The sequence below is a fragment of the Ascaphus truei genome, chromosome 10, assembly GCF_040206685.1.
Source record: "Ascaphus truei isolate aAscTru1 chromosome 10, aAscTru1.hap1, whole genome shotgun sequence".
Classification (NCBI taxonomy): Eukaryota; Metazoa; Chordata; class Amphibia; order Anura; family Ascaphidae; genus Ascaphus; species Ascaphus truei.
Window position 1 is genome coordinate 10,161,834 of NC_134492.1, and position 23,261 is coordinate 10,185,094.

At 43.7% G+C, this 23,261-nt stretch overlaps 1 protein-coding gene across 4 annotated transcripts in view; it reads left to right on the forward strand.

Annotated features, from left to right (window-relative positions):
• The window catches only part of SLC44A5 (solute carrier family 44 member 5), a 107,684-nt gene that overhangs the window by 37,595 nt on the left and 46,828 nt on the right, over positions 1-23,261 (forward strand). For all 4 annotated transcript variants that reach the window (XM_075615787.1, XM_075615784.1, XM_075615788.1 and 1 more), the window contains exon 2: positions 962-1,010. In XM_075615787.1, coding sequence (XP_075471902.1) covers positions 962-1,010 — 49 coding nt within the window. The remainder of the gene's footprint in view (positions 1-961; positions 1,011-23,261) is intronic.

Consider the following 23,261-nt stretch of genomic DNA (forward strand, 5'->3'; position numbering starts at 1 on the left):
GATCATCAGAAGCCTCCTTCACAATCGGCAGGAATTTGTTTCAGTAAAGTACAGCATTTCATTGTCTTTTTGTTTTGCCGGATCTGGTTACCAGTGATCGCCGGCAGCATCAGCAGCATCAATGTTCTGTTCTAGTGCAGAAGAAAAAAACAAAGACCAGCACACTGTAAACCGGGGCATTGCTTGAAAATAAGCTGAATAATTAGAGCAGCGTCGCGGTCCCTAACCCACCTTCACAGTCTCGTGCTGCTATTTCGCTTTTTTTTCTATTGGCAAACTTTTTTTTAGCTTAGTCTGAAACCCTAATCCATATTTTACCCATATTTTCCATATTTTATACATTGTGCAGTTTATTTTATTATTTGTGCTGTGTATATGCCTTTTTCTTTTGTTTTAGTTCAAAAAAAGATTCACGTTTTGCACACACTATATATGGCCCTTTTAAAAAAGATATTTCAAGGCTTTAAATGATAATTTACAGATTTAATCCAATGTGAAATGATTTCTAATATAAATATGATGATTTTTCATATGCAGGTTTTAAAAACACCCATTAACATTTCGTGATCTGACCGGTACTATGCCTTAATGTAACTATTTACATTTCATCACACACCCATTACCAACAACATGGCTTATTTCTCTCAAACTCCATGTAAGCATAAAAACAATAAAACACAATTATGTGTGAAACTGACAAACAAAAATATGGGTGCAACCGGTTGGATTTGGTTGAGCGTATGTATGCCTGTGCACTTTACATGCCTTTGTTTCGGGCCACATCTATTTTCGTTTTAACATAACATGAACGTTAAGGAAGGACCAGATATTCAAATATTAATATTGAAAAATGGGAACATCTTTAATCTTGGAGGCCCCAGAAACTCAGTGTAATCGAATGCAGCACTAAAGTGTTTGTTTTGGGGCTTATATAAACATTACCTTTTTTTTTGTATTGCAGGTGAACCAAGAAAGTTTGATCCAAAGTTTAAAGGCCCCGTTGGGAAAAGGTAATTGCTTTTTGTATTATAAAACCCTGTACATAGAAGCAAAAAATGTCACGAAAATACGATGTCAAATGATTCTTTTTTATTTACACAATGAGGTTTGGTATTTTAATGTTGAATTTCTTTTTTTTTAGTGATAGTGAAACTATATTATGGCATATTTATATAATTACATTTATTTTACTGGTTCTGGTGGATTGGGGCCTGCAGTACATCTTATTTTCAATTATATCCAAAGATACAAAAGAGACAATGACATATAATCAGCCACAGCAGCTAAGAGTGAGGATATAAGGGTCCCGGCGTTAACCAGACAGCTCTCGTACTCCCCCACCTTTTATCTCTACCGTGTGGGCTAAGGGAGCCATCGCTGAAGTCACTGACACCAAAACTGGTGGACCTTTGGTGTAGCTTTGCAATTATACATGTGTGGTGTCTATAGGGCGAGTGAGATAAACAGAAAGTAACCAAGGATTGGTTGAGTAGCAATCCAGCGAAAAAGCACAATCCTCTCACTGGGTAATACAAAAATAAAAAAAAGTTTATTGGGTCATAGATTAAAAAACAAAAAAACATACTAGGGACAAAATAGGGAAAAATCTCCTCCCACGCGTTTCACTCTAACAACGCTTTCTCAAGGAGTCTGCAGGAGCATACACAAAGGTAAGTAATATAGCCCCTCCTAACTCAGGACATCTGAGTTTAATTAGTTACAATGAACAGCTAAGGCATAATTAAGTATGGAAAAGCCTCTCATTGAATGTGAATACAAACAGCATACATTATAACAAATAATGTGTAAATAAATTGCAACAAGTTGAACTAAGTGTATTAAAAAGTTCTGAAAGATATCCTAGACACTACACAATATATACGTGTTCATCATGTTATATTACATTAAACCACTGAGTGGATCACTGCTGAAATCAGTGATATAGTAATGACGCGCAGGTAATGATATTCAAATCATTCAGGGAACCATTCCCCAAATGACAGTACCTAGATTATTAAAAAAAACATTATTACGTATTCTGTAGAATATACCATAGGTATTACTACACTATAGCAATGGAAGCAGGTCACCTCTAAGGGATAAGTAACAAAATCCAATCTCAATTGATTACTGTGATCCATATTAGATCATTGAATGACTTAGCAATGTATAGTGGTGTCAAAGGACTGCAATGTGAATCACATCATGAGAGACAATACTATAATACAGTATAATACATCTTAAAGTTACAATAACATATCAAAGTCAATGGACACAAGCAAAAGACATCTGTATCCATATAATAAACAAGCGAATCTCCCTCTGAAACTATAACAATACCGAAGACAGCTAGCTAAATTTTTTAATAGATATGAAGATATGTGGAAGGAAAACCTCCTGTGGCGCTGAGGTATGAATAGGGATAGGATTTTGGATAAAAGTTCTTCTCGTGGGCTATTACCTCAGAAAAGGAAGACAAAATAGCAAAAAACACTACAATAGTGTATTACCCAGGGACAATAGTGTAAAGAGAGCAATTTAATATAAAACAATTGGTTTTGAACAAATTATAAAAGAATTAAATCAAACATGATTTATGCAATGTAATAACTTTCATGTGCTATGCACTTGGAAGATGAAACTTGCTCCGCCTTGGTAAAAATTGAAATCCTACTCACCAAAGGTGACTAGGACATGCGCAATGGTTTTAGGGTCTTTACATCAGGTAACACCGCTCGCCGTGGGGTGAAATATGCCAGTTACTGGGGAAGGATCGCCAGAGTCTGGCAGCAAGGAGACTGTGAGTATAGCAAGCGATCCTAAAACCATTTGGTGAGTAGGATTTCAATTTTTACCAAGGTGGAGCAAGTTTCATCTTCCAAGGGCACCGGCACATGAAAGTTTTTACATTGCATAAATCATGTTTGATTTAATTGTTTTATAATTTGTTCAAAACCAATTGTTTTATATTAAATTGCTCTCTTTACACTATTGTCCCTGGGTAATACACTATTGTAGTGTTTTTTGCTATTTTGTCTTCCTTTTCTGAGGTAATAGCCCACGAGAAGAACTTTTATCCAAAATCCTATCCCTATTCATACCTCAGCGCCACAGGAGGTTTTCCTTCCACAACTCTACATCTGGTTGGGAGATACCAGATTAACCTTTTGGGCAGCTCCAGGACTACCTTTTTGGACTTTGTATCACAGGTTTTTTATCATTGTTTTATCATTGTATTATTGTTTGCACGAGTGCTATTCTGCACTTATATTTTCACCAGATATGAAGATATGTTTAATCTTCCTTGATCTCAAATTTGTTAAACTTATTTTAAAGGACAGTATAGATTGAATATTTTTGTCTATTCTGTTAAATAGTTCAAAATATATGAACAATAACAATTAATAATAACAATAGACGTTATATCTTATAGACACCAATAATAGTGATAGATGAAATAAATAACATTTAGCATAAAGAAACTCCCATAAAATTAATATGATCACCATTGAATCACATCTTAAACAGAATTGAAATCGACAATCATATAGTGTTGATGCGATAACTCATAAAGGGTTTAAAGAAATAAGCGAGATAAACAGCTGGATCTTAAACAGTTAAGTAAGGGTTGTGTAACCACTAGATCATGTCTCTATCATACTCCGGTCTCACTCCACTTGATGCAGTGGGCTGGACATGGGCTGCACTGGGCATGTGAAAAAGATGTGATGACTGCCATGTCAGAATCTGACCACTTGCTTAATTGTATGCTTTTGTTCAAAAACTAATTTCCAGATGTCTGATACTTTTGTTGCCAAAGTGGTTGGATTTTTCCAAGCTGACAGATACCATCATTAAAATGAAACAGGAAGAATTCCAAAAACCTATCTATTTGAACATTTTTTCCATTGCAACGGATGTTGCCCCCACATTCTTTGCCACATAACAATGTCATTGCTTCCTTTGTTGCGAACGACACAAATATTTGTGACTGAAAGTGTGATTCAAAAGATTCAGTGTCTTGAATGAACATGTAACAGTAATATCTTCCATTTCAAAGCACATTGCTATTCTACGTCAGAGCTATTCGTGCATCCAATGGAGTTCTATACAATTTCTAAAATAGTACAATCAGCTCAAGTAATGTTCTCTGAGATATTTCACATCCCTAGATTCATATGTTATGTTATGGTATCAATGTACAGATTTAGGCCCAAGCACAGAGCTGACAACGGTCACATTGCACATAACAGGGGGTACACGAGACTTACTGCTTAAGCCAGTGACGGTACATAAAAGAGAAAATATATACATTGTATCTAGTGATTCCAATTATACAATAACCAGGCAGAGTTATGGGGTAGTTGTATGGAAATGTAAGAGATTTTTCATTATTTTACATTGTTTTAGTACAAAACTACTGTAAGGATTTCAGAAGTATGTTATCTGCATTTTGACAATAGGTTATTCACTCAATTTCACAACATTTTGTTAAGCCGTTGGCATAGACTAGCATATACAGTACATAGCCTATATATGAAATACTAATCTTTGGCAAATTAATGAACAGTGGAATTTTGAACTTTTTCTTGTTTCATTTGCATGAATTTGCGCAATTTGCTTCTCTGAGATTATGAATTACCTTTAAAAATACATTGTAGTTTTATTTACAGTTCTCCACTGAAGCTCCATTGTGTCATCTCACTAATCATGCAATGAACACTTAATTCAAGCGCACAACTTGTGTATGTGACAAGGGTTAAAAAACATTGCTATCCAGCTGACACATCTATCTCCCCGCAGGGTCCCTCAAATGAGTAATATCTCCCCTCAATCTGTCACAACTGTCACCTTAAAGGGCGTCCACCATCAAAAATATTTCCAGGCCTTACCTGCAGAGTTTTTGCTCTCTGTTTTAGAAGAAAAATATGCAATTAACACACGAAAATCTAGTATAGCAAAATGTGACCGAAAATGTAACATCTCTTCAAAACGTCCAAAGTTCAATTAGGGCCCAAAGATAATACTTATTAAATGTTAGATTTAATATACAAAAGTAGTACTGTACAGTGTTTAGTTTACAGAAAAAAAGAATGTTATAAGAAACAAACAGTTTCATATAATAACGGTAAAAACAAACAGAAAATCCTACATGTTGCTACATAACAATATCAGATTCCTCAAATGGTCTTGAGGTGAAAATATGAGGATTCACGTCATAGCCCTGACACTGCCTTAGATGAATGCTAAATTCATATTCTAAATGCATGGTTTTGATCCTAAAATCCACCTGCCTCGATGACAGAATAAGCGCACCTTCTGGGCATTCCCTCGCCCCCTCTCATCAATCTCCAGTGACACTTTATGGCTTGAGGAGAAAAAATAGCTTTTTTTTTATTTTTTATAAAATTTGTATTTTATGAAGATTTTTCAGCAATAAAATAGGAAGGGGTGGGGGGGTACGGGAATAATAAAAAAAAAGGTGGGACAACCATCTTGTATTTTCATACGGACAGTTGGCATAATCCTGTTTAATATTCATTTTAACCAAATAATACTCGGGGAACTCTCCCTCAATCTTTGACCCTCTTTTCTGCCTGTACGTCCTCAGCACCTATAACCTTCCGCTCTCAGCTCTCCATCGTTCTACCTGGCTCAGTTTATCCTCTTCTATCCCATGTGCGTAACTTCTCAGCTCCCACAACGCCCAGCTCCCAGCTTTGCCATCTCGCTCTGCTCCTCTTCCTTCCCATGGTTCCCTAGTCCAAATAGCTTTCTTTTTGAGCAGAGATGACTGGATATGGATAATACCCCATAACTTCCTCCCTATCATATCTGGACGGATGCCACTTCCACTGTTGTATTGGTGTAATTAAAATACACGTGTGGATACTACTTTTCCCAACGCAACTTCTACTTTTGCATGAGTAAACAGATACATGAGATATAAAATAGACCAACCTTTCATTGTTGGTCTTAACTTAAACAGCGGAACCCACCAGTTAAAGTAGATACTTCACCTTCTTCTGAGATGTATCGTATACCACATATCTCATATTTAGTAAATGTCTAAGGACAATGCAAGAGGAACTTCATGTCACCTGTCTCCGCTACTCACAGGGGAGATTTCAAGAATGTGAGGTCCCCTTTGAGGATGACACCCATGGTCTCTGGTAGGTTTGGGTACTGTCACCAGACCTCCATAATATGCACATATAATGTTACTGGGTCATCACTGATAACCCCAGGATAAGCTGGGACTCTGGGTACTTTCCCCTGTCGCCCTCATTTAAACATCTTCTTGTATTATGGACCAATAAATGCATTATGCTAGTTTGATTTTGTAAACAAGAAAAATAGGTATTTAAAAAAATGTCTGTTAACCTAGCGGAGCGCAAACTTTTCCTGCTGAGCCCCCTGTCTGCCTGCTCTGGAGCTCGTGCCCCTCCCCTCCTACCTGGCTGATGCGTCAAATGACGCTTCAGGGTCACAGGACATCAGGTCACGTGACCCACGGTGTCATTTGATGCATGTCACGTCACATGACCCTGCTGTGTCATTTGACACCGTGTTGCCATGGAGACACGTCACAGCGTCTGAATCCCGGTAAGTTTTATTGTTGCAGAGGCCTCAGGCGACCCCCCCGGCATTTAATTTAAATGCCTGGGGGAAGAGCGCGGGGCCTCTGCAACCGCCCGTGCTCCCCCAGACAAATCTCCCACCCCCCTCTGGGGGGTACGCCCCCCAGTTTGCGCACCCCTGCGTTAACCCTTGGTATCCCAGATTATTAAAATATGGAATATTATGTATTAGCATCAAAAATACATCTCTACTGATAACAATAACAGTGTAAAGTCGCACTCCTTTATCCTAGGTTTCTGTGGACATTGTCTGATTACTTGTGTCCCCCAAATGCACTTGGAAACATGTTAATGAATAATAGTATATTGCTAAGGTTTCCACCTTGGGAAACAGGTATTGTTGGTAATTGAGTACATCCCACTTGTACTGTATGTGCATGCTGTGCTTCGAGTTCTTCCAATCCAATCACGCGAGTAACGTTCCAGCCCCACGGATCGCCTACTAATTGTGAAGTATGCAACATACAGAAGCAAATAAAGGAACATTTTCAGATGTCCCAGTATTGAAACATATTGCTGTCCATTTTTCCCCCCAAGATATTTAAAAATATGCACAAGACAGAGAAATATGTTCAGCGTCCATGAGAATCTTTGTGTCATTTCATTTTCTCCAAGGATTTAAAGACCTTCTCGTTGTTAATGCAAACCCGCTGCTAAAAATGTTATCATTGTCATCATCTTTTGTTGTTGTTGCAATAAGGGAGAGGGATGTGATTTGCTGTATAATGAGCAGGCCTCACCCGCTGTGTGTTACAAGTTGAGAAGGTTATGTTCATGTTCATGGCCAGGACGGACCGGAGTAGTTTAGATAAATAGGCTCTTCATATTCATGTGACAGAACAAAAAAAACAGCCCGTTTCTTTCTCGTCTGAGGGTTATATACAAAACACATCTAAACGGCTTTCCATCCCAATCTGGCAAGACATTTGAAATCCTAGAGGGCTATTTACTGTAAGAAAGTGACAATCTGGCAAAACCCTTGAAAGCCGGGCAATTTCCTAGGTTACCTTCAGATTAAATGCAAAAGGTGACACTGTGTTCTCATTTGCATGTCATTTCCCAGAATCCCTGGCTGCAGTGGAAGCACTGCATGCTGGGAGATAATGGGCAGGGTAGCTGACCTGACTGAGACGTGTGAATGTGCTCACAAGTGGTATTTTTATTTGTTAGACGACCTTGTATTTCTGCCGATCAGCATTTATAGAGCTTCTTCTGATGAGTTTTCTTCAATGTTTGCTTGTGTTACCAGAGATAATGCTAATTGAACCATTACAGTATGTGATTTACTAATGGAAATACAGATGTTTTTACGGGCGTATTCCCTATTTTACCGCAGAAATTAAAAATGCACGCCTTTATTTTGCACTTTTTCTGTCTGCTACTTCTGAGATGGTCTTTGGCTTCAATTTTCTAATAGTCATACGCGTTGGTCCGTTACATGTAAAGATCTTAATTTGAGTACACTGAGATATTGTACCAGTTTTAAATAGGCAATCCATTCGGCACATTATAAAGAAAATATATATTGTTTTTGTTTTAGTATATGCAGTCTTCAGTTACCTTTATTGACAACGAATTACCTACGCTACCGATTTGATACATTCAGCAAAGATCCTGCTTCCCAGGGTTCACTAAAAGGCTGTCTTTCAGTTTCAATCAATCCTTCTGTCAGTGTAACTCAACAGCTACAATGTATTCTTATATCACTAAGGTAGCATTATCTATTACAGTTTGCAGCACAAATTGGCGTTGCTAACATCTTGCACTGATTGGGAGGTGGGATAAAACCTGCTATAGAAATCAAAGAATGCTTTAAATATCATTAAAAATAGCAATAAGAGTTGAATAAAAAATGTTTGAAAAAAATGCACTCACTTTTATTTAATACTGACTGATTTATTTAAAATAAAAACATATAAGATTTCACATGTTTTGCTGCTTTAATAGAATAGTATTAGGTGTAAGTAATAGAAGAGATATATATATATACATGCACAGATGCATAAACACATGCACATGCGCACACATACATACGCACACATACATACATACATACGTACTTACATACACAAACATGCATACATGCGCACACACATATATACACACACAAACACATATACATGCACACACACACACACACACACACACATATATTCATACACACACACACATATACACATACATATACACGCACACATATGCACACACATATACATGCACATATACATGCACATACATATACACATACATATACACATACACACATATATATATACGCATTTACACACACTCCCAATTAAGCGATTACTATACCAAGACAAATTTCCCTAGCCAATTCCAATGTGGCTTTCGCCCCAAACACTCCACCGTAACTACCCTGCTAAAAGTTTGCAATGAAATCCAGTGTGGAATGGAACTGGGACAACTCACTGGTGCAGTATTCCTAGATTTTGCACAGGCTTTTGATACTGTTGACTTGCTATCCTGCTTAACAAACTCCAGAGCTCTGGAATAGGGAAGCATGCTTTAAACTGTTTCATTCCTACCTATCAGGTGTCCATCTCCGGCTCTAACTCCAACCCCCTGGATATCACCTGTGGTGTCCCGCAAGGCTCTGTTCTGGGGCCTCTACTCTTCCCAGTTTTCATCAATGATCGTCCTACAGCTTGTAAGTGTAGCCATGCATAATAATGACTGCATACATCTTCCCTGTTGGCAGTAAGTCCTGGTAAGTACAGGCCTGCCAACAGTAGTTATGGAGGTTTTCCCTCACACCCTAGTGTGGTGCCCTGTGTAAGGAAGGGAGTGGCTGTATGCTCTGAGTCCCTGGATAGTGACCTCAGAGATGCGCCTGCCCCCTGAGGTATAAAGGGCACAACACTGTCAGTTAGTGTTGTTGCAAGGTTGGTTGAGAAAGAGTAACCAGAAGGTAAAGGGATTGGAGGAACACTTTTGTGACCCTAGTGCAGTAACTAGCGGTAGCAGAGTGATAAACCAAGTCTGTCTACGCCACACTGTGTCCAGGGACCTGGCACAGCGGTGATCTCCCTAGGAGAAAGGGAATCCCACTTCAATACGGGAGGGCGTACCTGGCAAAGGGACAGCACGGAGAGATGTGCGGCTAGAGCCGGCAGCTGCATGGGGCAGTCTGCTACATCCCTGTATTCAATAAAGATGTCCTTGATAATGAGAACCCCACGGTGTGAGTGTGAGATTACTCGACAGTGGAATAGCTCTAAGAAGGAGTTCCTCACCAGGACCATCTCCCTGCGGAAGCACAGATCCTGATGAGGTGGAGGCGCTGCACATGATGTAAGTTGGACTCGCACCCACTACCTCAGCTACCTGTTCTGATGACATCCCCTAATAACACCAAGCGGGAGACTCAAGAATCCTGTTACTTGCAGGTGCACCACCACACACGCCTTGTAATGGGGGACTGGTTAGACTACACGGGCCAATATGAGATTGGGTGGGTCAGGCCAGAGGGATACACCCGTTACAATTGGAGGCGCTGCTGAGAGACCTGTTAACAGGACAGGCTTTTGCTAGGCACACATTAGGAACCAGGGAAAGTGTCTGCTGCCACTTTGTGCTGCGTGGGACGGAGCCAGGGGTAGTCAGGGAGATGCTGGAGCTGCATGCCGCAAAGACGCCTTGGGAGCCATTAGGGGTTAGTGAGTCTGGAGTGGGAGGCTATTGCTGTCCTAGTCGCCTTGAGGTAGCGCTAGCGGGGGACGCCTGAAGGGGTAAACTGGTAACTGAGAGCAGGAATTCAGGAAGGGTCCGCACTAGGCTAGCCAAAAGTAGGTCGACGCCCAAAGTACTGCATGGAAGAGCCAGAGTACTCTAGTCTCCATTCCAGATCACTTACCAAGGAGCACAGACTGGAGGAACGTGTTACAGTAGACACAGAAGGAGTGAGCCTAGCCTGAGGTAGTGCAAACACGAGTCAGATCTACGTTAGGTACACAAGGTGGTGCACAAGGCATGTTTATTGTACGGATGTGGTAGCTGCCCCGCAGAGCGGAGCTCCATGTACAAAAACCCCGTGTTCAACGATCAAAAGAGACCTGTCGGAATGGAGGATCTGCACAGAGCAGAAAGTCCAGGATGGCGGAGAGAGAGAACCCCAAGAATGGAGGATCTGCACAGAGCAGAAGGTCCAGGATTGCGTTCAGAGGAAGAACACGCATATGAACTGTGCGTGGGTGAAGAACAGGCTACAGAAGAGACTTTTGTGGGCTTGTTGTGGAATGGCGTGAAAGCCGTGGCTGCGCCGTGTTTGTCCTGCCTATGTTCTCGGGAAGATACCCCCGAGAATAGTGAGGACGACAGTCTTGCGAGATGGGAGGAACGAAATGGACTTTGTTATACACCTATTAACAAACAGCCAGACGCTGCCTTCAATGAAAGAAAAGACAATGCTTACCAAGATGGCGGTTCCCGCGTTCCCGGGACACCGCGTGGGCATGCTGCAGAAAGTCTTGCAACTTTGCAGTTTGCTAATTGTTGGCCAGGATTGGCGCCAACGAGAAAACTCCACCCCGATGGGGAGTTTGGCGCGAAAGCTGGAGCCGCGCCCTCATGGACTATGACTCACTCCGCACCTGTGCTGGGTCAGCCTACAAGTCTACGAGACATCCCCCTCGTTTCAACCATGGGGAGTGGTTTGCGGTTTCACCGGATGTCAACAGAGAAAATGGGAGGAAGGGTTGCTACATCAGCCCATGCCTTTCAGTTGCGAAGAGCCATTGACCAGTATAGACCTCTGAGACGAGTGCCTCCGCTGATAAAGATGGCTGAAGCTGCTGACAAAGTGGACCAGGGTCCGGTGATTTCCACTCACCCTTATTCGGCTCCAGGAGGCTTCCTGGTAATCCGGGTGGAGGGTGTGGAGACTGTGGCGTGTCTTTGCCTGAAGTGCAGACTGCCGGGCGGAGCCGTGGGCAGCGAGGCCCGATGCCCTCACTGTGGACTGCAGTATATGTGGCCCATGACCACATTCGTACCGGTGCAAGCTGTGGGAGTGACCGGAAATGTCCCGATGCCAATAGAAGAACAGCCGGGAGCTCTCTGGAACAAGAGTGCAAGTCCCGCGGAGTCGGAGTCAGCACTGGTGCTTCCGACGGAGAAACCCAGCCATCGGAGAGGTGATCACTGAGGAGCTCATCGCCGGTCTCCTACTGGGATGCCTCGGCCGAACTGCAAACTGGAATCCTCGGACGAGGAGTGTGCAAGGCTGGCGAGTAAGATAGTCATAAAACGAGACTATCATACCATTGGTACGCCATGGAGGGATGCAATTCCTCGTGGTGTGGAGACACGGAGTCGAGTGTCTCCAGTACCGCGACCACCCGATCGCCGGAGTCCCACTGCCGTGGTGACTAGTGGATCGGACGGAGGTCGATCCACCCCTACCCTGTGAGGTACTAAGACACCGTGCCTGTCGCAGGCCCCGGGGGTGGAAGATCCGGAAGAGCGAGTCCAGAGCCAGACTGGATCGCGCAGCAGACGGGCGTTGGCGGATGTCCTCATGGAGGAAGAGATCCCGCTTGGGGATCCACCCCAAGATGGCGTCGCAGCACGTGCGTGTGCGGAAGTGGTTCCGGCGGACCAGAGCGGCACCGAGTGGGAGATGGTGGTGCCTCTGCGGTCAAGCAGCGGGAAACGATCCCCTACTACCAGGGGGAACGGGCGTTTGAGCTGCAGAACCAGAAGCCCAGCTGTTGGAGACAAGAATGGACTTTGTGGCGACGTTAAGGCAGGTATCGCTGGGGAGCAGGTCGAAACCCTGTCAATGCCTACTGTTCGGTCCCGTCCCCAAACCCCGTCCACACCCAAGGTTAGCCCCAAGGCCCTAGCTAAAGCCCCTGTACCCGTCACTATTTTATTTGGGTCCAGTTCCAGCTTAGGGTTGTCCGGGGAGTCACGGGGTCCTTCCGATGATCGGACTGGAAGCCTGGACTTGGGTACGTCAGATGATGGGTCGGAGGGAGGAGGGAGCATGTCCAGACAAGTGTCGGTATCCAGCGATTGCCCTAGTGGGCTTAGTATCACAGTAAGAAACACCTCTCAGTATAAAGGAGTTAATGAGAGATCTGAGGGTACATCTGGGGTATCTTCTGGTGGGCCTGATGAGGAGTCCATAGAAGAGGTTATAGACCCTAGCTCCGAAGAACGGAAGGAGACTAGGTGGTGGGCCCCGTTGTACGAGGGGTATGTATCATGGTTCGACCGCACCCACTTTATTTTAGAGAGGGAGTGGGTGGTTGATCACTGGTGGGCTGCCGGTGACTTTGACGACGAGTCATACCTTAGGGCTCTAAGGGTAAGGTGGGATCGTATCCAGGCAGGCCTTATTATCCCTAAGGGGTCCGCAGGGTTGGATGACCCGGTAGAAACCGATGAGCCCCTATCATGGGTGTTGCCCGGGGCGGCTGGTCAAAACAGCTTGACCAGGGTTTGCAGAGCTGAACGGGCTATTACTGCCAAATATAGGAAGTCCCATGGGCTTGATTACCCGTATGTCCCAGAACCTCTAATGAGAGAGATAGAGGAGAATAGGGAGAGATGGCTCAAGAATGATATACAATATTATATCGTAGAGAAAGGGGGAGCCATTAAAGGGATACAGGCCGAGCAGAGGGTAGCTCAACTGATGCGGGTCTGGAAGATAGGGCGCAGTGTGTATATGCACAAGGTGGTGTACTGCAATGAGCGAGGGGTACCACGAGAATACAGCGTGACTGTGCATGATGCCGCGGGGCGAGAGGTGAAGAAGCCAGACCCTCGGCATTATTATTGAGTAATAAATAGAGTGGTCTGTTGTTTTCTTTAGCGCTCCCTGCTGGTCAGTGAGTGTGATGGGCTTACATTATTATGTTCATGTAATGATGTTACTATGTTATTTGTGTGTTCTTTTGCAGTGTTTCCTGGCGCAAGGTACACCAAATTTAGGTCCCAGCCGGGACGGTGGGTATTAACCAGGGGGAGTATGTAGCCATGCATAATAATGACTGCATACATCTTCCCTGTTGGCAGTAAGTCCTGGTAAGTACAGGCCTGCCAACAGTAGTTATGGAGGTTTTCCCTCACACCCTAGTGTGGTGCCCTGTGTAAGGAAGGGAGTGGCTGTATGCTCTGAGTCCCTGGATAGTGACCTCAGAGATGCGCCTGCCCCCTGAGGTATAAAGGGCACAACACTGTCAGTTAGTGTTGTTGCAAGGTTGGTTGAGAAAGAGTAACCAGAAGGTAAAGGGATTGGAGGAACACTTTTGTGACCCTAGTGCAGTAACTAGCGGTAGCAGAGTGATAAACCAAGTCTGTCTACGCCACACTGTGTCCAGGGACCTGGCACAGCGGTGATCTCCCTAGGAGAAAGGGAATCCCACTTCAATACGGGAGGGCGTACCTGGCAAAGGGACAGCACGGAGAGATGTGCGGCTAGAGCCGGCAGCTGCATGGGGCAGTCTGCTACATCCCTGTATTCAATAAAGATGTCCTTGATAATGAGAACCCCACGGTGTGAGTGTGAGATTACTCGACAGTGGATGGCACCAAGAAGGAGTTCCTCACCAGGACCATCTCCCTGCGGAAGCACAGATCCTGATGAGGTGGAGGCGCTGCACATGATGTAAGTTGGACTCGCACCCACTACCTCAGCTACCTGTCCTGATGACATCCCCTAATAACACCAAGCGGGAGACTCAAGAATCCTGTTACTTGCAGGTGCACCACCACACACGCCTTGTAATGGGGGACTGGTTAGACTACACGGGCCAATATGAGATTGGGTGGGTCAGGCCAGAGGGATACACCCGTTACATAAGGAAGCTTCAATACACATGTATGCAGATGACACAATCCTATATGCACACTGCCATAGCCTCTCTGACCTTGAACACACATACTTCAATCAGACTTTTTGAGACTCGAAAATTGGATTTTCCAAAACAAACTGTTTTTAAACACTGACAAGACTATAACAATGGAATTTGGGACCAAGGCTACATTTTTAAAGCTTCCCATGACTGAGCTCCAGATCAGAACCAACATTAACACCACCCTAACTCCTGTTACTAGTTTTAAATACCTGGGCATATGGTTTGACTCCCATTTAACATTTGGGATGCACATTGATACCCTGACATCCCAAATCTATGCCATCTAGGTGTACTTTATAGGAACAAATCCTCCCTAAATCTGCTGGTCAGAAAGTGCATTGCGCAGCAGATGCTAATGCCAATTATAGACTATGGGAACATAGTATATGGCACGGCACTCCAACCCCACCTTAGCAAACGTGATACCCTCTGCAATTCAATATGCCGTTTTGTCCTCCAATGCAACTACAACACACATCACTGCAAATGCTCAAATAACTAGATTGGTCATCACTTGGGTCTAGGCGCAACGCTCATCTCTCCTGTCTTGCCTTCAAATACTTTCTGGGTAAGATACCGTCTACCTGAACAAGCTCCTCACCCCTACCACATGCAGCACTTATCATCTGAGATCTGCCCCCAAAAGACTGTTCATTGTCCCAAGGTTCAACAAAGTATCCGGCCGCTCCTCCTTCTCTTACCGTGCACCACAAAACTGGAGCAACCTACCGGAGACTCTCACAGCCGCCACCAGTTTAAGTTCTTTCAAATCTAAAGCTGTCTCACATTTTAATCTGGTCTGTAACTGTTACATACGCCTATAATATATATTATCTCTAACTGTGCATGCAATGTCGTATATAATGTATACCCTTTTCACTTATGTAACTATGTATTTGTAACCATGTATTATTTGCAATTATAACTCTGTGCCCAGGACATACTTGAAAACGAGCGGTAACTCTCAGTGTATTACTTCCTTAAAAACATTTTATAAATAAATACACATACACACATATACATACACACATACACCCACACACATATACATACACACATACACCAATACACATATTCATACACACATACACCCATACACATATTCATACACACATACAGCCACACACATATACCTACACACATACACCCACACACATATACATACACACATACACCCACACACATATACATACACACATACACATATTCATACACACATACAGCCACACACATATACCTACACACATACACCCACACACATATACATACACACATACACCCACACACATATACATACACACATACACATATTCATACACACATACAGCCACACACATATACCTACACACATACACCCACACACATATACATACACACATACACCCACACACATATACCTACACACACACACCCACACACATATACCTACACACATACACCCACACACATATACATACACACACTTACAAAAAGGCTCAGTACTTCCTCTTTTGAAATAGCCGGCCATAGTGTGTTCCCGGGGAAGCAGGATCTTTGCCGATTGATCACGGGATAACCGATCGATTGGCAGTTTAGGTAATTACATTTGCTTAAAGCTAAGCAACTGCTGCATCAATTAAAATAAAATGCAAACTGTAGGCGTTTATATAACTGATAAACATTTGCTAGATCGTTTCCAACGTGCCACTAGAAATGCTTTATTACATGGCAGTTCTTGCCACTGTTGGAGACAAGATACTGGGCTTGATGAACAATTAGGTTTAACCCAGTGTTGGTTTGGCCGTTCTCATTTTCTTATTATCTTTCTGTGTTCTGGCTAAGGTCACAATACATACTATAACCCTAAATGTGCAACAAGGAGCTGGAGATAAAGAGGATAATCATATGTAGTTGTCTTCAATACATTGGTGCCTGCTGTGCAGGGCTGGTCAACTCCAGTCCTCAAGGGCCACCAATAGGTCAGGTTTTTCAGGATACCCCTGCTTCAGCACAGGTGGCTCAATCAGTTGCTCAGTCAAAGACTGCACCACCTGTGCTGAAGCAGGGATATTCTGAAAACCAGACCTGTTGGTGACCCTTGAGGACTGCAGTTGGCCGCCCATGCTGCAGTGCTTGATGCCTTGCTTTTTTCCTGATGAATTGTTAAATGTGTTATTCGCTGTAGAACTTAATTAAAAAAACGTTACTAAAAACATCAATAAACTTCCCTTTGCTTTGGAGAACAATTTCCACAGAACCAAATTGCTAAACTATAAAGCCAGGCTATAATTTTGGAGAACGCGATATCTTTATTAGTGCACCGAGACAAACAAGTGATGATGCTGTGTAACATGCACAGAGTTATTAGGTAATAACCCATCTTGATTGCAGTGTATTTCTTTTCTTTGTGTCTTTGTATCCTTACGATTATAAGATCACTGGTGGCTGCTTTATACTCCTTTTTAGTGTTTGTATATGAATGAGCTGAATTTGCAATCATTTGGATTACTAGTCAATGATTAACAAATGTATAAAGGGAGATCATTTAGATCAGGGGTGGCCAACACCAGTTCGCAATAGGTCAGGTTTTCTGGATATCCCTGCTTCAGCACAGGTGGCTCCATCATTGGCTCAGTCTTTGACTGCAACACCTGTGCTGAAGCAGGGATATAATTGAAACCTGGCCTGTTGGTGGCCATTGAGGACTGGAGTTGGCCTCCCTGATTTCGATTCTCTCAAATAGGAATGATTGGATTCTGTCACTGAGCATGTTGGGTTGGTCCTGAGGATTAGGTAGATTTTAAAGTATTGCATTCCTATCAAGCATCTATGTTATAGCAGCAATCCAAGCGGACCGGTTTATTCCACTTTCTGCGGAGCTGAACCTCATTCATTTGAGCTCCAGGGACTCCCAACATCCGTAGGGGGTGCTGGTATTTCTGTGCTGTTTAAAGGTCCTGGTTACGAGGGCCAATAGGAAGCGACACTGGATAACGTCACAGCTTCCTATTGGCCCGTATGACATGGGAGCTTTGAATCACGTTACATCAACCACAGCTAGCCGAGCCAGTGCAGCTACCGGCACGCCCTACGAAGGTCTGTATCTCGGGAAGCAGAGGGTCCTCTGAGCTGAAGTTAATGGGGTTCATCTCTGGAGACCCCAAGCTTCAAAAAAGTGCATGTACACAGTTGCTGTTTTATAAAGCAAGATCCACAGACATAGAAGCAAGTAATACAATTTTAATTGACTTATTGTCTGCATGGTAGATGGTGGTAGATGTGGCTTGAGGTCTTAGATGTGGCTTGGGGTGGTAGATGGTGGGTTGGGGGTGATAAATGGTGGGCTGGGATGGTAGATGGTGGATTGAGAGTGGCAGAAGGTGGGTTTGGGTGGTAGATGTGGGTTGGAGGTGGTAGATGTGGGTTGGGGGTGGTTGATGGTGGGTTGGAGGTGGTAGATATGGGTGGAGGTGGTAGATGTAGTTTGGGGTGGTGGTAAATGTGGGTCGGGGTGAAAGATGGTGGATTGAGGGTGGCAGATGGTGGGTTGGGAGTGGCAGATGGTGGGTTGGGGTGGCAGATTGTGGGTTGGAGGTGGTAGATGTGGGTTGGAGGTGGTAGATGTGGTTTGGGGTGGTGGTAGATGTGGGTTGGGGGGTGGTAGATTTGGGTTGGGGTGGCAGATTTGGGTTGGGGGTGGAAGATGGTGGATTGAGGGTGGCAAATGGTAGGTTGGGGGTTGCAGATGGTGGGTTGGGGGTGGCAGATGGTGGGTGGGGGCGGTAGATATGGTTTGATGGTGGTGGTAGATGTGAGTTGGGGGATAGATTTGGGTTGGGGGTGGTAGATTGTGGGTTGGGGTTGACAGATGGTGGATTGAGGGTGGCAGATGGTAGGTTGGGGGTGGCAAGTGGTGGATTGAGGGTGGCAGATAGTGGATGGCAGATAGTGGGTTTGGGGTGGCAGGTGGTGGATTGAGGGTGATAGATGGTGAGTTGGGGGTGGCAGATGGTGGGTGGGGGGTGGTAGTACATGTCTTTGCTTTTTAGTTTAACAGACTCCAAACATGAGGAATGTTTAATAAATGATTTATTTTATTTATAAAAGGTTTTACCAGAAAGTAATACATTGAGAGTTACCGCTCATTTTCAAGTATGTCCTGGGCACAGAGTTATGATGACAAATACATGGTTACAAATACATAGTGTGATGCCATCACTGTCCTCTAGGTGCTGGAATAGGGCAGCTATGGGACTTTCCAACGCACAGAGAGTTAATCTCCCTAGAGAAGCCAGCAGCAGCTGCTAGCTAATTGAGCAAGTTGAACTCCTGATTGCTCATGGAGTTTTAAAAGTCAACAAATGACTATACACACTGAGAGAGACTGCTGTCCCAGAGAAGGGGACAAAGAAGAGTTCTCCCCAGCTGTGTAAGCTGGCACAGCATGCTGGACGGTGGTCGCGGAGCCTGCTATGACTGCCTGGGTTGTTAATCCCAGGAAGATGGTAGGAAGGACAAGTGACCATGCTGAAGTGGGGATGTCATGTCCTTAACATTGGATTTACAGAGGAGAGATTCTCTTAGCTCTCGGGGGGCTGAGCTCCCCTTGGAAGGAAGGACACAAGACCGTGCTGAAGCGGGGACGTCTGCTCCAAACCCTGGAGTAACAGATAAACGAAACACTTTATTGCTGTGTTCAGAGACTATATATGTTCAGCTATAATAGTACCTGTATGGTGTGGTAACCAGCTTGCTGCCCATCCCATCCAACTAGTTTTTTGACATAAATATATATTCATGATGTGGTGGGTGTAGGAGTTTGAGCTAGCTGGGAATGTGTGTTTGCCCATCCAGTTAGTAAGACTTGACGCTGAATGTGTAGTTAGTGTCCTAAGAGGAGTAGGAGTTTATTTTATGATTTAGTTTTGTCTTAAAGGGACGATGGTCCTGTTAGTATATTATTTATCCCTGTAAATAAACCCCATATAGAGAAATACTGTTTCCTGCCTTAGTCTGGGACAAAAAGATGCTACAACATGGTGTGGGCATCACAATAGTTACATTAAGTGAATAGGGTTATACATTATATCAGGGGTGCGCAAAGTTTTTTGGCAGTGTTTCGGTCCCTGCGCTCGCGCCCCCCCTCCCGAGTGAGCCGGCATCAAATGACACAGAGGGTCACGTGATGTAACGTGTCCCTGCAGCGTCATTTGACGCGCTTTGTCATGACGACGCGGTATGTCACATGTACCGCAGCGTCATTTGATGCCATGTTGTCATGGCAACGTGAGCAGAAGCCGGCTGAATCCTGGTAAGTACAGGTTGCAAAGGCCTCGCGCGGTCACCTGGCATTTAATTTAAATGCCTCGGGGAAGATGCACAGTTAAAGATAAAATATATGATTTATTTATAAAATGTTTTACCAGGAAGAAATACATTGAGAGTTACCGCTCATTTTCAAGTATGCCCTGGGCACAGAGTTATGATGACAAATACATGGTTACAAATACATAGTGTGATGCCATCACTGTCCTCTAGGTGCTGGAATAGGGCAGCTATGGGACTTTCCAACGCACAGAGAGTTAATCTCCCTAGAGAAGCCAGCAGCAGCTGCTAGCTAATTGAGCAAGTTGAACTCCTGATTGCTCATGGAGTTTTAAAAGTCAACAAATGACTATACACACTGAGAGAGACTGCTGTCCCAGAGAAGGGGACAAAGAAGAGTTCTCCCCAGCTGTGTAAGCTGGCACAGCATGCTGGACGGTGGTCGCGGAGCCTGCTAGGACTGCCTGGGTTGTTAATCCCAGGAAGATGGTAGGAAGGACAAGTGACCATGCTGAAGTGGGGATGTCATGTCCTTAACATTGGATTTACAGAGGAGAGATTCTCTTAGCTCTCGGGGGGCTGAGCTCCCCTTGGAAGGAAGGACACAAGACCGTGCTGAAGCGGGGACGTCTGCTCCAAACCCTGGAGTAACAGATAAACGAAACACTTTATTGCTGTGTTCAGAGACTATATATGTTCAGCTATAATAGTACCTGTATGGTGTGGTAACCAGCTTGCTGCCCATCCCATCCAACTAGTTTTTTGACATAAATATATATTCATGATGTGGTGGGTGTAGGAGTTTGAGCTAGCTGGGAATGTGTGTTTGCCCATCCAGTTAGTAAGACTTGACGCTGAATGTGTAGTTAGTGTCCTAAGAGGAGTAGGAGTTTATTTTATGATTTAGTTTTGTCTTAAAGGGACGATGGTCCTGTTAGTATATTATTTATCCCTGTAAATAAACCCCATATAGAGAAATACTGTTTCCTGCCTTAGTCTGGGACAAAAAGATGCTACAACATGGTGTGGGCATCACAATAGTTACATTAAGTGAATAGGGTTATACATTATATCAGGGGTGCGCAAAGTTTTTTGGCAGTGTTTCGGTCCCTGCGCTCGCGCCCCCCCTCCCGAGTGAGCCGGCATCAAATGACACAGAGGGTCACGTGATGTAACGTGTCCCTGCAGCGTCATTTGACGCGCTTTGTCATGACGACGCGGTATGTCACATGTACCGCAGCGTCATTTGATGCCATGTTGTCATGGCAACGTGAGCAGAAGCCGGCTGAATCCTGGTAAGTACAGGTTGCAAAGGCCTCGCGCGGTCACCTGGCATTTAATTTAAATGCCTCGGGGAAGATGCACAGTTAAAGATAAAATATATGATTTATTTATAAAATGTTTTACCAGGAAGAAATACATTGAGAGTTACCTCTCATTTTCAAGTATGTCCCGGGCACAGAGTTATAGTGACTAATACATCGTTACATTAAATGAACAGAGGTTATATAGTCACTTCACAGACATTTCATAGATGGTTAGATTTGGAAAATTGGGTACAGGGGATAAAAGGTCTGGTGAGTTTCAGATTGAAATAGAGCAGCTTTAACATCTCAAACATCAGCGAATGGCAGCAAACGTCTCACACCCTTTGACTGCGCCAAAAGGCTGTGCGCCTTTTGAGCGACGAAGATGTAGACTGAAGGGGTTCAGATTGAATGCAGCTGTGGTTTCAAAAAGTCCTTTGTCCTCTTTGGTCACTAACATTCCAGAGGGTAGGGCTGACGAAATACAGCAGTAGGCAAACTCAGATATTAACCCTTAGCACACTGGTTATGTGCAGAGGGGAGCAGCTCTTGGGAAAACCCATGAGGCATCCGCCTTTTGGGCGACGCAGATGTAGACTGAATGGGTTCAGATTGAATGCAGGCGTATGTAACAGTTACAGACCAGATTAAAATGTGAGACAGCTTTAGTTTTGAAAGAACTTAGACTGGTGGCGGCTGTGAGAGTCTCTGGTAGATTGTTCCAGTTGTGGGGTGTAGTACTCTTCAGCTTTATTGAATGACTGCAGTGTTCCACTTGTTACTGACATGAATACCTGTATTGGACTAGGCCCCCCTTGTTGCGCTTTCTTAGCTCTATGATCATCCTATTCTGAGCCCCTTCTGAGATCCTGTCCTGCTCTGGGGAGGTTATTATCACTCTCCTTTCTCCTGCAGGAAACTGCCACTTTTTCAGGGGTAAGTAACTCTGTATATGGCGTCTCTATATGGAGATCCTCTTGTGGGTCGGATCTCCTGACATACCAGAGCCCTATATGGCAGCTCTCTGTGGCATGTCTACCTTCCCTTTTTGGGACCTGCATATCTCTTCTGTGTATTGTTATATGGGTCCTAACTGTTAAGGTACTGTCCCTAACTAAAACACAATAAACAGGGGGGCCTTATCTCTTCAGACTATGGGACTTTTAGCCTCTACTACCCGAGGCTCTTACTCTCCTCTCCTGCTGGAACCTAACCTTTCAGAAAATTTCCTGACTCTTATACACCCTATCACGTAGTTTCATGTGTAATCACAGGGTGGAGCCTATCATCCACTGCTTACTGTTGACTCACTCCTTAGATTGCATTAGTAACCAACACGGTGGGGGGGGGGATGTTTACACAAGGATGCAAATTAAATGTGAACATGATCTCGTACTTTATAAGCTCATTAATACAAGTGTGAAACATTTGGAAGGCACATTTAATAAAACATACATCATGTTTTATATTGGCTTAAATCTGCTTTGCTTATCTGAAGCAACATATTCAAAGCTGTGCCTTCTTGTTGAACTAAAATGTCAGGAGTTATTTAGGAATGGGAAGCGTGCTGGCACTTTCTGATAAAATCTAATAGCTCCTTTCACGTCACAGTTGCTATCAGCTCAGTGGCAGGCTCTGGTTGGAATGGAAGCTCAGCTTGGCAGGCTTCCATTTCACACTTTGTCTGTCTTTCAGTGGCGATATCACAAAGCACAATTTCAATATTTAATACTGCTGAATGCTGCGTTTCTGTGACATGATCCATTTTCGCCTGAGGATAATTAAAGGAAGACTGAAAATAAAACTAGAAACATCTCAAAACCCCACAATTACCCCCCCCCCCTTAACCCCCCAACCCCCCCCCCCCCCCAAAAAAAATGCTTGTAGTGCATTGTCAGCTTTCTAGCAGAGGACGGGGACATCTATTTTTATTAGATTATTCACTATACACTAGCCTTGCATTTTATAGAATACAAAAAAATGCACAGAAAGGTTTCTAGGAAACCTTTTGCAAGTTTGTTACTCCATGCAACATTTTTATCTTTCTAAACCTAAAATGCAAAGAAAAGTTTAAAGATATATTTCCATATGTATGTGAATAAATGCTTGCTGCTACTTTCTCG